The sequence below is a fragment of the Boleophthalmus pectinirostris genome, unplaced genomic scaffold (genome assembly GCF_026225935.1).
Source record: "Boleophthalmus pectinirostris isolate CB_2022bp ecotype Guang Dong unplaced genomic scaffold, ASM2622593v1 HiC_scaffold_23, whole genome shotgun sequence".
NCBI classification, from domain to species: domain Eukaryota; kingdom Metazoa; phylum Chordata; class Actinopteri; order Gobiiformes; family Gobiidae; genus Boleophthalmus; species Boleophthalmus pectinirostris.
Window position 1 is genome coordinate 32,303,551 of NW_026571207.1, and position 17,115 is coordinate 32,320,665.

Below are 17,115 nucleotides of genomic sequence, written 5' to 3' on the forward strand. Positions count from 1 at the left end.
TAGAGCCACATCAGCCCATTTGACATTAGAATGTGTTTAAAGCAGCTCTGCACAAGTCTCAGAAATGAAACTTAAAGCCGCATGGCTCATTTGCATAAACTAAGCAAAGAAAAGAAAAAAAAAAAAAAAAAAAAACGCTCTTGTGCTGATGCGGTTCAGCTTCTACTAAAGGACATGACTCAGTGGAATATAGATGTTCTCTCTGTGACAGAGGATGTTGATGGTGATGGTGAGTCTGTTCTGTGTCTGTGTCACGATGTTTTCAGAGATCAAACATGTGCAGGTTTATAGCAAATGCGGGCGAGAACGGGAATGAAAATTACAATTCTTTGCGGGAGCGAGCGGAGCAGGAATGCACAGTGCAGGACTGTGTCCTAACAACACATAAAAACAGATTTTATAAGGCAACTCGCGTACAGAAACAGTAAAGTTAGAGATTAAAAATGAGATTAACGTGATTAAAAAACAACACTCTAAGTATGACTGTAATTAATTAATCAATCACAATTAATGCGATAATTTGACACCCCTAAAAATAACTATTAAAATTCTAAACATATCACAGCCCTAATATACTGCCCTATCGCCCAACCCTACACTGGAGTAAATGAGGGCTAACGTAGAGCTGATGTAGGATAACAAATGATCAAGGTCATTTTGGTCTTCCACATGTTACAGTAAATTGAAATGGGACTAAAACATGACTCCACCAGAAATAAGGGACTGCTAGAGTAGACCAAGCAGCGGATCTTTTTTAAACATTTATTGATTTATTCTTTTGAGAAGATGTGACATGTATAGCTCAATTTATGACAGTTAGGGTATGTCCTTTGCACAGGGATGTCACAGTATCAAATGGAGCTCAGTAATGACCAGTCGCTCCAGTTGCAGAAGTAAATTTTCCATTAATATTTCACATACGCTTTCAAGGTGCACTGTGTAACTTTTTGGTTGGGGGTCCGTCACCTGCTTGTCTCTATGGATACGTCATTACTCTGCCTGGAATGTTCCACTGTTTGACATTAAACAGCCCTACCTTACATTTATTCAATTACAAGTGGTTTTACAGCTCAAAAATGCCTAGAAAAAACCTTCAGCATTCTGACTGTGAGCGGGGTCGCCTCTCCACAGATCTGACCTGTTACTCAGTCTAGTTTGGTCTCTATGAAGACAGAAATGTTTAAGGCCATAGTGTGAAACATTCCAAACAAAGCAATGACATCTCCGTGTAGTAAAGCATTTGACAGACCCTCCACCAGAAAAAGTTACACAATACTCCTTTAAAACACAAAATTTAGCTAAATGTTTTAATAACTTTGCGGTTTATAAAGTTTCAGAAACAGATTTTAATTAAAATATAGGTCTTGTGGTCATGAGTTACCACATAGCTGATTAGCCCTAAGCGTACAAACTTTTTCAAAAAGTCTATGGAAAAAATGATTGAGAAATTTATGCTATTAGGTTCTTTTTTCAGACCATAGGTTTGTTTTCATACCTGACAGTTTCGACTGCTCACTCTTCCTCAGAGTGGTCACGTGATGTTGCTGTGACGTGTCCAGTCTGCTGATTTATACAGGTTTTGGCTGGTGGAGGCAGGATGACAGCGCCATCTGCAGTCCGATTCCTCGGGACAGTATCCCAGGTGTGTGAGAGTAAAAAAGACCCCTTGTCCCGGTTTATAGTCCTGTGGACACGTTGGGAACAGAGGAAAACAAACATCGTCGCTGGATTAAAGAGGCAATCGAAATACGGAAACTGTGCCCACGGGACGATAAACCGGGACGAAGGGGATTTTTCACTCACACAGACCTGGGATACTGTCCTGATACTGTCCTGAGGAAGTCTGACTGCAGATGGCGCTGTCGTCCTGCCTCCACCGGTAGGAAGACAGTGCCAAAACCTGTTTAAATCAGCTGACAAGACACGTCACAGCAACATCACGTGACCACTCTGAGGAAGAGCGCTAGTGAGCAGTCGAAACTGTCAGGTATGAAAACAAACCTATGGTCTGAAAAAAGAACCTAATAACATAAATTATCGGAAAACCAAATGAACCTCATCGGACGATTGAGAAATTTACTTGTGGAACTGGGGGGGGGGCGGATGGTCACTGTTGAGTTTCATAGTAGTGTTACAATTATTGAGAAAAACATCATAATTTAACGATAATTCACAATTATTGACACCATGAAATCCTGAGTTTACTTTTCATTCACATTGTCAAATATGTTTTTTATTTTTAATGACACACAAACACACATAATGACTATAAAAAATATTTGTTATAATGTAGTTTTCTCATCAAAAACAAAGCCAGAGTTGTGTTTTGTTCCATTCACATGTTTAACACACAAATCCTGCATATTTATAAGTTCTTCTCTCAAACTGAGAAAACTACAGTAATAATTTCAGCTCTGGAATTACTCATCTCTACTGAACAAGTTAAAAAAATGACCACTACATCACATCACACGGTGGAACAGAGCGTTTTGAGGGTTACTCAAACCGGTATGTTTTTGATGAGGTAATAACATTATAACAAGACTTATTTTTATTGTTTTGTATTTATTTCGAGCAGATTAATGAACACAAGAATTATACATGTATCCAGTACACTTAATATACATTTCCTTTTTTAAAATTATTATTATCTGAAGCTCACAAAAGTCTATTTAGTGTTGAACTTTAACTTAGTTACAAAGCTTTTATTGGGAGTATAGACTGAACTGACTAGCATGGCATTTTTGACTAGATTCAGGATAATTTATCTTAAAATAAGGGGAAAAAAATCAACCCCATAGGTAGGAATCTTATTTCTAGTGCAATAATTGATGTATATTCTTAAATAAATATTGAAAAAAGATGCAAATTTTGACACAACCAGAAATAACATTAAGAATTAAAGTAAGGATTAAACTAAACCAGCTGGACTTTCTTAGCAAAACATTGCTTTCAAAAAGTTAAGTCCAGTTGGTTTTGTTTAATCCTGTGATAATATTGAAAGAAGAAATATACATTCGACTAGTCCAAACTACTCAAATCATTATTATACCACAGTCACTAAGAATTCCAGTGGCTAACTGTCTTGTGTTACAGACAGGGAACAGGCTTTTCACATTCACACGTGAGACATTTCAGTTTGTAGCCATGACATAAGCACATTATACAACTTGGAGTTTTAACGCACTGCTCCTCATTGTTTCGTGCTTTAACGTATCACTGCTGCAGTCGCCATGACCATAACGAGTATTCAACAGCTTAATTACTCTGAGGAGAATGTAGTGACTAGGTTCAAAACACTGAAATCACTGATACTTGAGACATTTACAAACAGTGAACAAGAATTTCAGGTTTAGAGCTGAGACATTTCAGTTTGCGGCATTAAACTATGAGGAGCAGTGTGTTAAAACTGCATAACACACCTCTCAAAACACGCCTTTCAAAACCAAAAACCAGGGTTAAACCAAAACCAAAGTTAACCAAAATTACAGCTGGGGTTTTTCTAAGCTCTATTTAAACATATGTGACAAGATTGTGTGTGAAATGTTATTTTATTTTTATTTTTTTTTTTGCAATTTTAGCTTTACAAATGTCCCAAACCTGCAGCCGAATCATCTTTCACTTTGTTCAGATTTTGAGGAAAGTCCCAAATCAGAAAAAGTGAAATAAAAAAAATTAAATAAAAGATAAGAGTGGGTTTATTATCGTTGTCTAATAGTTCTTCTTTCTTTGGGGGGGTCTGAAGATATTCGGAAAGTAACTCAATGGACAATTTCTGAGTGCGAATGTTTGGTGAATGATTTTTGGAAATATTTCTTAAAACTTAAAGAAGCCCTGTGTAACTTTTTATTGGTGGAGGGTCAGTCACCTGCTTGTTTCTAAGGAGATGGGAGATGCTAATGTGTTGCCTGGAATGTTCCTCAACACATCGCATCTAAATCCCAGAAGGGAGATGCCACTAGGCCAAGTTACAGAGAGCAAGAATGTTTTTTTTAAGGCATTATTTATTTTTTTATAAAAGAAATAAATTAGCTGATGTGTTAGAAAACTGTGGTGCCCAAAGCTCTGAAAAGTTGAATTTTGCATAATAGGTCTGTTTTAAGTTTAATGCCATATGGTGGAACATTCCAAGAAAAGCAATGACATCTACGAGGACATGGAGATAAGCAAGAGACGGAGCTCCAGTATCAAAGTTACACTGTCTACTTGCAGTTTTCAATATGTAAACATGCCAAAGCTGTAAAGTCAAATTCATGTACTTTTAAAGTGCAATAGTCAGAATCAACACCACTTTTAACACAATCATTAAGCATACAAACTAGAGTGACCGCCTCAGATAGTATTAAAAGTTCGGCAGTTTAGTGGGACAGGAACATAAATAAGCTTATAGATTTAAAAAATTGCTATAATACAACATAGTGTTTATCCCTTAAAATGGCATTAGATAATATTATAACCCAGAGAGAGAAGACACTTTAAACTAACTAAATTTTTACGTTTTTATGTAAATCTCATTATTTTATACCGTTTAATGCAGCTGTGAAAAAATGGGACGAGGGACTGGGGACTAAAGGCGTTGATGAGCCTCATTCAAACATGTCGCCTAACCCCGAAATTTACCTGCATTTTACCAGAACAGGGTTGCGTGTGAACAAAGCCAGAACTGATTTCCTTGTATTTTTGATTTTGTAATTTCCAGGATAAATTACCAGAAATATGCAGGGAAGACAAATACAATTCAAATCTGAATTATAACTGTTCCTCTGAGCCCCTCAGCTTGGGCCCTTGTAGAGCTCGTACTCTTTGAACAGGATGAAGTCTTTGAGTTTTTTTGGCAGCGGCAGAAAACTCATGAAGGTGGCCGATCGGAGCCGCAGTCGCCCCAGGCAATGGCGGATTCTGAGACGACACAAATGCTGCAGCGAGCGAGGGTTTTCTGAGAGAAACACAGGGATGAGTTATGTTTATAATGGTCACGTATAACATATTTAACTAAAACATGATTTACAGCTACCATTTGTATGTTTATTTGCTTTTTACCAGTAGATAGCAGATGTTAAACCTGTTCCCCCTCTCCTCACCAGGGCTAACTTCAGACCATAGACTGTATATATAAATGGACACAGCTAACACGCAAGCCGCCGCGTTCCATATAGGAAGCTCACATGTGGGCAGCGGGCTCTTCTGGCTCCCACCGATCCAGGCAACCATTGACTTACATTTGAATACTATGGTTCCTCTCTCTGTACCTGCTGCTGTGAGCCTGGTGGTCATTTTGGTCTTAAAATGTTTGCAATAACATCTACATGAGTCAATTTTTTCTCACTATTTTATCCATTGAAAATCATATTCATAATGTAGAGCCTGGCTCCAAATTCCCTCTAACCATTAAATGGTCACATTTTTCTGTAGCGCTTTTCTACCTTCAAGGCACTCAAAGCGCTTTACAACAAGGAACACCATACAACCATATACCAGCGTACATAGACACAGTGGGTTCAGTGTCTTGCCCAAGGACACAACGACAGCACGACAGCATTCATCTGTGGGAGCTGGAATCACATCAGCCAACCAGTGGATCTGACCACTCAACCTGAGATGTTTATGTTGAGAACTGGATTCGAACCGCCAACCTTCAGATCAGTGGGCGAATGCTCTACCAACTGAGCTACTGCCACCCCTCAAGTCAAACAGGACTGACCGACAGAGTGTACTTACTTATACACACTCTACAGACTGACCTTGAATGGCACAGATCTCGGGCCACTGTTCAGTCTCCATCAGAACTGCCTTCAGTTTGGAGCAGAAGGTCACATGATCCAGGTAATCCAATAAGACGCGGACCACATGACCACTGAGATATTTGAGTGACGAAACACACATCACCTCACAGAACTACAAACATGGATGACACACTCAATTAGTTAATATCATACTCTTTGTTAAAGTTGCACTGCGTAACTTTTCTGGTCTTGTCTCCATGGAGATGTTATTTATACATTAGGGGTGTTTTTATTGCTGAAAAATACAATAATTCCTTCTGTGAATGGGGGCAACTCTCCACAGATCTGAACTGTAATGTAGCGCAGTGCTGTTTCCCTCGTGATAGGTTTAATCTGTACTGTGTAACATTCTAGACAAAGCAAAAGCATTTCCATGGAGACAAGCAGCTGGCAGAACCGCCACTAGAAATGTCACACAGTGCACCTTTACTATTGATCTTTTGTTTACATTTGTACATTCTGACAGAAGCACCAGTACCATAGTGTCTTTGATGACAGCATCGCTCCAGCCCTCGTAGTTCAGGGGGACGTGAGAGCCGCTCCCATACGGACAGTGGAAACACGTCAGAACGTCATACCCAAAATTACACAGCATCCTCATCATCACCTGCAGGAGAGGACAGGGACTGAACCAGGACTGGACAAGGACTGGACCTGGATTGGACCAGGACTGGATCAGAAGCATAACTGGACTTAAGCAGGGCTAAACCAGGGCTGACGCAGGACTGGAGCAGGACTAAAGCAAGGACTGAACCAGGACTGAACCAGGGCTAAACAAGGGCTAAACCAGGGCTAAAGCAGGACTAAAACAGGACTAAACCAGGACTGGACAAGGACGGAGCAAGGACTAAACCAGAACTAAAAAAAGGAATGGACCAGGACTAAAGCAGGGACTGAATCAGGACTAAACCAGGACTGGACAAGGACTGGACCAGGACTAAACCAGGGCTAAAGCAAAACTAAAGTTGGACTGAACAGTGGGCTAAACCAGAGACTGAACCAAGACTAAACCAGGACCAAACTAGAACTGAACCATGAGCATAACCAGGACTAAACCAGGACTTGCCTCATCCTTCATGACATACTGCAGGGCTGACGGGAAGTGGGTGGTGTTGACTTTACAGAAGTAGTTCACATTTGCCCCAAAGCTCAGCAGCAGATGGATCAGCTCATAGTTTCCCATACGCAGCGCCACCTACAGGACACACAGGGTAGTTCATTAAATAGGTTTATTTACTTGTGTTGTCAAATGGAAGCAGCGTTAGTAATAGAGACATTATAGTAGTAATATTTGAAGTTAAAGTAGCAGTAACACTTCTCATACACTTACAGAAGTAAAAGTGAAACTCTGGATGGAGGTAATGGTAGGAGTAAGCAGAAAGGGTCCATATATTATGCTATTTTCTGATTCATGACATCATGTTGTTTCCTCATCACAAACAGACCTGAAGATGTGTTTTGTTTCATTCACACGTTTAACACACAAACCCTGCATATTTAGAGTTCTTCTTTCAAACAGAAAACACAGTGTTCCACCTTGTGATGTCATGTGCTAATACGGTACGATGTATGGAGCTTAAAATCACATCACAGTACAGCAACTCCATACTTCTTCATTGCAATAAATTGGATGATTTCAGCCACCTTGGAATTTCCAATCTCTACTGAGCTAACAGTAAAAGGAGCTATTGACTTGAAAACTACTATTTCATGACATCACAAGGTGGAACAGAGCATTTTGAGCTTTGGATATACATGTGTGAATGAAACAAAACATATTTTAGTTTTGATGAAGTAACATTAAAATTTAAAGCTTAAAGCTCAAGTTGTGTGATATAGACTCTTTATGGAAAACAGTAACAGTACAAGTGTGTGCCATCACGCCGCACCACCAAAACTAGTGCTAATACAAATAGTAGTAAAATACTGCCCCACAAAGGAAAAATGCAGTAAGTAGTTTGTCAAAACCAAAAAAAACACCTTCATATCACCTGTTTTATTTGCTGACAAAGTTTTATGCCTCAACTCTGTCTTGTTTTTGAGAAGTCTGTGAAATGATGACTTCAAACTCAGATACTGCCCTGTTTTGTTGTTTTACTGCATTTCACATGACACACAGATACTGCTACAAGTTTTAAGGTCTAATTCTGAAATGGAACAAAATACAGACTTGAAACTTTCAAATTTTTTTAAATTCAACCCATAAACTAGAATAGTTGGTGTTTTTGACAGTAAAAAATCTCCCCAAATATGTTTCTCAGTCTCTCACTTCATTTTCTGTTTTTTCACTCTGCATTCAGAGGTCAAAGGTTAAATCAGTGGTGATGGTTGTGATTGATAAATATTACCTCATAATACAGTAACACATAACACACTCATTAGTGTAGCTCAGACAGACACAGCTGAACTTTAAAGCCATTTTTCTCAATTTAACAGTCAGCGCAGTAACTGCATTTTTTCTTTGTAGGGCAGAATAGTAGCAGTAACCTCAGTAACAGTAGTAGATGTAGTAACCATACAGTCCCTGACAAAAGTCTTGTCGCTTATCCATTTTGTAGAAACAAAAGCTTATAACCTGACTTTAAATTAATCGATTGGTTTTAGAAATGTCTCATATGAAAACTAAAACCCTCCCAAATTATGCTCAATATACTAAAATAAATTTGCTTCACTGAAGAAAGATTGATCATTTAATGAACACAGAAAGGTCAGATTTTGGCAAGACAAAAGTTTTGTCGTCTTGTCATATGATGCACCCAATCCTAGATTACAGCCTCATCTGTGATCAGTTACTGATCAATCAGTTAGTGGGTGTGTATAAAAAGAACCCCAGCACACCAGACCTTCACATCAACTGCAACTTGACCTCTGACAACATGCCTAAGATCCACCCTGAGACCAAAGCGTTAATTATCAAGAGGCTGAAGACCAGATCCACTGCTGAGGTGGTGACACCTTCAATGTGTCTCAGCGTCAAGTACAAAGAATAAGAAAAAGATCTGAAATGACTGGAGATGTTTTTGACAAGCCCAGGTCCGGCAGAGCCCGCAAGACAACTGCTCGGGAGGACCGTTTGTTGATTCGAAAATCCAAGGCCAGCCCCTTTTCCACTGCAGCAGACTCCACCAGGCCTGGTCACCTCAAGTCCCTGTGTCAACCACAACAGTTTGTAGAGAATTCTGTCTCGAAATGGCCTCCATGGTTCGAATCAGTGCACAGAAACCAGCACTAAACAAAAGGCAATTAAAAAAACGTGTGGCATTTGCCAAGGCCCACAGCCTGCTAAAAGGATGGACACTGGAAAAGTGGCAGAAGGTGGATTTCTCAGATGAATCCTCGGTTGAATTACATCACAGCCGCCACAAATATTGCAGGAGACCAACTGGAGCCCGCATGGATCCAAGATTCACGTTTGGTGGCGGAAAAATCATGGTCTGGGGTTCCATCCAGTATGGGGCTGTGCGAGACATTTGCAGGGTGGAAGGCAATATCAATAACCTAAAATATCAAGAAGTATTAGCTCCTCTTACATTCCCAACCATAAAAGGGGTAAAATTTTGCAACAGGATGGTGCTCCATCGCATACTTCTATCTCTACATCAAAGTTTCTCAAGGTGAAGAAGATCAAGGTGCTCCAGGACTGGCCAGCCCAGTCACCAGACATGAACATCATTGAGCATGTCTGGGGTAGAATGAAAGAGGAAGCATGGAAGGCAAAACCAAAGAATCTTGATGAACTCTGGGAGGCATGTAAGACGCTTTCTTTGCTATTCCTGATGACTTCATCAACAAATTGTATGAATTATTGTCAAACTGCATGGATGCGTCCTTGAAGCTCATGGACGTCATACAAGATATTAAATATGGATCTCACAGCACCACTACTTCATTCACTGACGTTATGCAACATATTTTTGTATTTGAAGTAAATTATTTGTTCAATTTTCTGTAGGTGACAAAACTTTTGTCTTGCCAAAATCTGACCTTTCTGTGTTCATTAAATGATCAATCTTTCTTCAGTGAAGCAAATTTATTTTAGTTTATTGAGCATAATTTGGGAGGGTTTTAGTTTTCATATGAGACATTTCTAAAACCAATCGATTAATTTAAAGTCAGGGTTATAAGCTTTTGTTTCTACAAAATGGATAAGCGACAAGACTTTTGTCAGGGACTGTAGTAACCATAGTAACAGTAGTACTAGCCTGGAGACACTTGACAGGGTCCTGATTGGCCATAGCTCCCGCCTCTAGAAGCGCTCGGGCTGATGGAACGTCATTGTTGGAAACGGCAAAGAACAGGGCAGACTTCCTCTCGTCGTCATAGCTACGGCGGACCCACGGGTGCAGCATGTAGTTCGGGTCATATCCCGCTTCCAGCAAAGCCTCATGGGAAATTAGAAATGGAGGACAAGAATCATTTTAATGGCTTTGAAGTGTCGATTTCAGAATGTGATTATGTCATATGCTCAGATGGGGGCAAGAGCCAGTTTTCTTATTGGTTACATGGTATTTATGTTAGAAGAACTAAATATGCAGGGTTTGTGTGCTAAACATGTGTGAATGAATGCTACACTGTCACATCATTAAAACATGTTGTTGAATATTCTATTAAAGAGGGGGTATTAAGCAAAATCAAATTTTGGAGCTTTCTACCATGTTATTGTTCCCTATTGTTCTCTTGAAGCCATGCTTCAAGAGGTTTTACATCTCATCCATGCATGTTCAAACCGTCTTTACGGTTAACTGTAACATTCTGTGCCTACATCACCCATGCTCCCACATGACGATACAACATAAAGATACAAAATATACACAAACATGATACAAAACTGTACACAGCAACTTGACAAACCTGATGCGATGTGCAGTAGTTTCATTAGCGGGATGCACGCTCACAGTGTTGTGATAGTGCTCTGAAGAGGGAGTGACTTAGTGCAGAGAGCAAAGGGAGGAGGGACTCAGCATTAATGTTAATACATATAGCGGATATAGCATTTTGAAAACAATACAAAGTAACACAGTGATCTAAATATGTTATGTGTTAGCAGTTAATACCCCATAGAAGTAAAATACCCCCTCTTTAAAATATGGGCATATCATTAGCATTCATTCAGCAGCAATATACAACATTTCAATAACTGCTTATAGTTTTTCACACTTACTGTCAATCAAAGGTTTGTACACACCCTCATTCAGTAATTTATTTTCTTTATTTTTTTTTTACTATTTTCAACATTTTATATATAGCCAACAAAAAACATTAAGACAAACGATATTAGTTAGTGACGGTAAGTACTTTTAAAAATTGTAAACTATTTTTAAACTTTTTGACTTGCTTAGGGCTGGGGTCTTTTTCGCAGGTTTTGGTTGCTACATCCCTGATCATTTAACAGGTAAAGGTGAGTAAATGTGTGGTGGAGCTCACCTTTATGCAGTGGGTGTGTCCTCCAGCAGCTGCAGAGTGGAGCGGACTCATGCCACTGTCTGCCACCTCAGACTTGGAGGTCACAGGGATCAGGGTCAGAAGAGCCCTTACAAAAAACTGAATTTAATCACAACATGTTACACACACACCAAAAGAACACACAAACACCTTGTTATAGATCTGCATATGACGAGTTTTCATGTTTGTCTGTTTTTTTGTAATCATTATGGTTTGGTTTGGTTTAAGATAAATATTTACTATAGTTTGTGTGTGGCAGTTTCTGAGTAAAAAAGTTGAAAAGAATACAGAGGAAGTAGCACTGAGTTCTATAGTCGACCACCCTGACCTGTCTCATCAATATGTGAGCAGTGCAGGTGATAAGGTTAAGGTTAGGGTGTCTTTATTTGTACCTTTGGGTAAATTTGGTTTGCAGTGGTTAAGAGGAACCACACATACGTCTGCACACAATCAACACACATAATGGATAAAAACTATTCAGCTATTCGAAGTGACCTTATTCAAAAATAGAATGGCTGCAGGCATAAACTGTCTCTCATCTTTAACCCGATGGCAGCTCCTGAAACAGACAGTTAAAGGGGTGGCTCTGATCCCACATAATACTGGAGTCTAGTCTCTGCAGCTGGCTGGTGTACAAAAACTCCATACAGCAATGTGACTGTCCAATCAGCTTGCCTGCCCATTTCACACTTTGAAACGGCATTTTTATTCTTAAAGGTGCATTGTGTAACTTTTCTGGTGGAGGGTCTGTCAAATGCTTTTCTCCATGGAAATGTTATTGCTTTGTTTGGAATATTTCACAGTATGGTATTAAACCTTTCTATCTTCACAGAGTCCAAGCCAGACGCAGTTACAGGTCAGATCTGCGGAGAGGCTCACAGTCAGAATGCTTGTTTTTGTAGGTATTTTTAAACTATAAAACCACCTATAATTGAATAAAGGTAGACCTCTTTAATGTCATACTGCAGAACTTTCCATGCAGAGCGATGACATATCCATAGAAACAAGGAGGTGATGGACCCCCAACCAAAAAGTTACACAGTTACACCTTTAAACCAATACTTGTGTTGTTTTGGTTCACAGCTGACCTTTGTCTGACACCAGAAGAGGACATTCATGCTTCTATTTATAATTTTTCTGTTTAACGACACAGTTCTCGTGGAAAACATACATTTTTACTGTAATCTAATTACTCAGTTTTCAATCTGATTACAGTATTCCCCTACTTTATAACTAGTTACTGCCCAACACTGGAAATAGCCATAGAAGTTATGAATTCAAACATTTACTCTTACAGTCAAAAAATAACTAAAAATGTCCCAGTAGTGGAAAGAAAATGTACACACAATAAAAACTGACTGACTGAAGGATATGTTCATATAGTAATGATTGTGACAGGCTTAGTTGAAAGCTCCAGTATTGTTGGAGCACAATAGCTATGGCGTCCTCAGTTGACCTGTTCCCTTTGTATACACACTGGTATGGGTCAGGTGATGTGCTATTGTGTTTGGTGACCACTGTCTCCAGGCATTTGGCAGAGATGGAGGTGAGTGCCACGGGTCTGTAGTTGGTCAGATATGTGACAATGGACCGTTTGGGTTGCGGACTATTGTTGCAGCTTTGAAACAGGCTGGGACCCATGATCTGGACAAAGTACTCAATTTGTTACTTAAGTAAATGTCACATGACAAAATCTACTTAAAGGGTGCACTATGTAACTTTTGCCGTCCGTTACCTCCTTGTTTCTATGGATATGTCATTGCTCTGCCTCGAATGTTCCACGGTATGACATCAAACAGCTCTATCTTACATTTGTTCAATGACAGGTGTTTCTAATGCAGAAAAGTACCTTGAAAAACAGGCATTCAGACTGTGAGCGGGGACAGATTTCCACAGATCTGACCTGTAACTTGGTCTGGATTCCATGAAGATAGAAAGGTTTAATACCATACTGTGAAACATTCCAGACAAAGTAATAACTTCTCTATGAAGATGAAGAAAAGCATCTGACGAACCCTCCACCAGAAAAGTTACACAGTGCGCAGTATTAAAGTACCAATTTAAAAATGTACTTAAAGAGTAAAAAGTAAAAGTATTTTGCACAGATTTTTAGATATTTTCAGTAGTGATTTTTATACAGATTTGTGCTGAATTTTGTTTTGTTTCTACAATGTAAGACCTTTAGATGTTATAAGTGAAACCCTGGTTTTGAAATGCATTAGCCCTGGTTAAAGTTTGAGAATGTACTAACTACTAAACAGTCAGATAGGAAGATAAATACAGTTTTGTTCTAAGCCCTGCAGTGCTTCTGACTTACTGTAGGTGTCCTCTGTGAGCAACTCTGTGGATGGGCAGGTGTCCGGTGTGTTTGGGCACATTTGCGTCTGCTCCATACTCCATTAACAGTCGGATCACCTCTGGGTCACCGTGCGCAGACGCTTCGTACAAAATGGACGCCTCGTCATTGGCCTGGGACTGGACATCAGCTCCTGAAGAGACAAAACACAAGGAGGAAGTGTCTGGGGAGAGGGAGGAAGGTTCAGTACTAAAGCTTCAAACTTATGTTGCCAAAGACAGATGGGCTTGTGGAGCAGAATAAAAAAAAACTGGGAGCTCCACCTGCAGTCTGGACAGTGGCTCTTGTGTTCTATTTCATGTATAGTTTCTTTTTTGAGCTTGTGACTGCATGATAATGGTGGAATTGATCCAGGAGAGGCACCAGACATTTTTAGTGTGTTACGTCATTGCTCTGTTTCAAGTGTTCCACAGTGTGACATTGAACAGCTTTACCTTACATAATATTCAGTTACAGGTGTTTTTATAGCTCAAGAACACCTAGAAAAACAGGCACTGGCTGGAGGAAGTGACCTGGGAGATTGCATTCCTCACCTTTCCGGAGCAGGCTCTCTATCACCTTCCGGTGGCCGCCCTGAGCAGCAAGGGCGAGGGGGGTGAGTCCATAGTTGCTGCGAGGGTCTGGCCTAGCTCCACTCTTTAGCAGCAGGTCAACCAGATGGGAATTACCAAGCTTCGAGGCCTCATGCAGCGGGCAGCGGCCGTGGCAGCCCACTTGGTTCACATTGGAGCCGGAGTTCAACAACAGCTCCACAAGGTCAGAGCGGCCTGAGCGGATCGCTGCAGACGAGAGAGGAGTGGGGGGTAAATTAATATATACCATGACTATAACATTATGGCAATAGAAGCTGGAGGCCCACTGTCCAGGATCTTTACTGCCCCAGCTCACCTGCAGTTCAAACTGAGTGCCACCAGTTAACTTCACTTGAAAGTTATCAATAGAACAGTGTTCCCCAACCTTAAGGCCTTTAGGGTTTAGCTGGTACAGTTGGTGGCCAGAAAGGCTGAAGATTAGCAGCATCACTACAGCCTGTCAGTCTGCAGCTGTAGGCACCAGCACTGTGTTTGTAAAGTGCTTTGAGTATCTTTAAGACATTAATATTTAGCTTATTCAGTTACACATTACCTGTGAAGATGGGCGTGTCTTCTTCTTGGTCGGGTGCATCGGGATTTGCTCCATGTTTTAGCAGCAATGCAGCGTTTTCAATGAACCCTTTCTCAATTGCCACATGCAGAGCAGTCTGACCAATCACAGAGCGGCGCTCCAGTGAGCCCCGCCCCACCGCTGCAGACAGAGAAGACAAGAAACTGGACTAAACAATATCAGGAACAAATCACAACCCCAAACCAGGTCATAAACAAGGTCATGGCTACACCAAAGCCTCTGATCACTCACATCAGAATTTGTGGTTTGCACAACATTTAAATAACATTAAGGTTCATAAATGAGATAATAAGATCAATACAGTGTGATTACTGAACCAGGACTAAGCTTGTACCTTTTATGGTGAGTTCAAGGATGTTGTGGTTAGTCTGAGCTGCAGCCTCGTGAAGAGGGGTCCATCCTCTAGCGTCTGATTGGTCAAACTGACCCTTGAGATTCATACTCAGCGTCCTGAGTAGCTTTTCATTTCCTGTAAAACAACCAATCACAGCTCAGGGTTTATTCGTGTCCATTCAGAAACTTACAAACAGAATTTTTATGCCAGATGCCATTTCACAACAACATATTTTGATCTGTCCAGACTTGGCACCACTGTCACCATTTCAGTGGCTGGTTACAAATTGAGGTCTGACATAGATATTTGATAAGGTTAAGGTTCATTGTGTCACTTTTTTGTGGGGGTCCATTACCTGTTTGTGTCCATGGAGATGATATTTTTTGGCCTGGAATATTCCACAGTATGGTTATACAAATGTCTATATTACTTTTATTCAGTTATAGCTGTTTTAATTGCTCAAAATACAATGAAAAACATGTACTCTCTGCACATAGTGCTCTCTCCACAAACCTGACCTGTGATTGGACTTGTGGAGCCATATGCTTGTCTTCAGGAAGAGAGATAAGTTAAATGCCATACTGTGGAACATTCTAGGCAAAGCAATAACATCTCCATGGAGACAAGTATGTCACTCCACCCTCCACTGGAAAAGTGACATGGTGCCCATTTAGATACAGTTTATTGTTCTTGTAGAAAATTTTACCTTTGCATTTGACCCATCCTTCAATTCTGCCAAGTATTCTGAGCTAACTGTGCATTTTGATGGGAAAAATGAACATCCAAGGACCTTCTTGCTGTGAGTCGGGATCGCTAACAATTCAGCACAGAATAGTTCACTTACCTTTTTTTATTGCAGTTAAGATCAGATTTTCATCTTCATCACAGCTGGAGGAAAAAAAACAAGTTTTTCTATTTTTAAGCAGCACACATTATTTCACCTCATAATATTAAACTAAATTCATCTTGGTCTTTTCAAACCTGGTGTGGGGGACCAGGAGTTCTTTTGGTCGGCTTTCGATGAGACTTTGTTGAATCATGAACTGAATGGCTGCATCTTCATCTTCCCCCTCAAACACAAAATCCATCTGAACCAACAAAACCAAGACTGAATCAGAACTGAACCAGCACTGAACCAGGGCTTAACGAGGACTGAACCAGGACTCAATCAGGATTCAACCAGAATTTAAACCAGGCTACACTAAAACAGTGGTTCTGGTATAATTTCACATTTTAGAGGGGAAAATTATATGAACTGAAAGGAAAGTGAAATTAGTTGGGGACATGACTTCAGCTGGTGCACAAATCAGTTTAAATTAAGTAAAAATGACAGCTTCTACTTTAAAAAGCCCATATTACCTTATTTTCAGATCTGTGCCATAATGTTGTTACCTCATCACAATCATACATGGAGTGGTGTTTTGTTTCTTTCACACACTTTAACACACACATCCTGCAAATTTAAACAAACAAACAAAAAAACACAACACCTTGTGATGTCGTAATACAGGAAGTGCTCCGCTGTGTTTTTAAGATCCATACACCTTCACTTGAATCATTTGGATAATTTCAGCCCTAGAATTGCCAATTTCTACAAAACATAAATTAAAAACTACCATTTCATGACATTACAAGGTGGAACAGATTATTCTGAGCTTTGGAAATGTACAGCCCCAAAAAACAGGATAACTCAAACATATGTGAGTTAATGACACAAAACACAACTCCAGGTCTGTTTTTGAGAAGGTAACAACATTATAACATGTCTTAAAGCCCACAAGAGTCGATTTTGCGTAACATAGGACCTATAATAACTGAGATGCATTACGTTTTTGCTTTGTTTTGTTTTTTAAAAACATGGATGGGCACTGCCTGGATTTCTACCTGGGAGGTGATGGGAAATTTATCCAGCAGTGGGCGCGCTTCTTTGTTCAAATATACATATTCAGACAGTGGGTACGTACGCAACTTTTCTTACATTATAATTTTGAAATACTGTGTTTCCATAATCTCCGTTGCGCATGAATAGTCCATAA

The 17,115-nt window shown here is 39.9% G+C and overlaps 1 protein-coding gene across 1 annotated transcript; it reads right to left on the minus strand.

The window, feature by feature from the left end:
• Window positions 1–4,529: 4,529 nt before the first annotated feature.
• Window positions 4,530–16,167, minus strand: asb14a (ankyrin repeat and SOCS box containing 14a). Its single transcript, XM_055159081.1, has 12 exons — window positions 16,061–16,167; window positions 15,924–15,967; window positions 15,080–15,214; window positions 14,707–14,865; window positions 14,115–14,360; window positions 13,543–13,714; window positions 11,208–11,313; window positions 9,986–10,165; window positions 6,850–6,978; window positions 6,262–6,390; window positions 5,742–5,895; window positions 4,530–4,936 (listed from the first exon to the last, which is right to left on the minus strand). The coding sequence occupies exons 1-12, from the start codon at window positions 16,165–16,167 to the stop codon at window positions 4,773–4,775; spliced, it is 1,725 nt and encodes a 574-aa protein (XP_055015056.1). The 3' UTR covers window positions 4,530–4,772.
• Between the last annotated feature and the right edge of the window lie 948 nt (window positions 16,168–17,115).

What these genes read in the sequence shown, in the direction of transcription:
- asb14a (XM_055159081.1), bottom strand. Translation starts at nt 16,167, where the DNA reads ATGGATTTTGTGTTTGAGGGGGAAGATGAAGATGCAGCCATTCAGTTC. An exon ending in CTCCTGGTCCCCCACACCAG is followed by an intron (nt 15,968 to 16,060) that starts GTTTGAAAAGAC and finishes TTTTTCCTCCAG; the next exon opens with CTGTGATGAAGATGAAAATC. An exon ending in AGAGAGCCTGCTCCGGAAAG is followed by an intron (nt 13,715 to 14,114) that starts GTGAGGAATGCA and finishes TTGTCTCTTCAG; the next exon opens with GAGCTGATGTCCAGTCCCAG.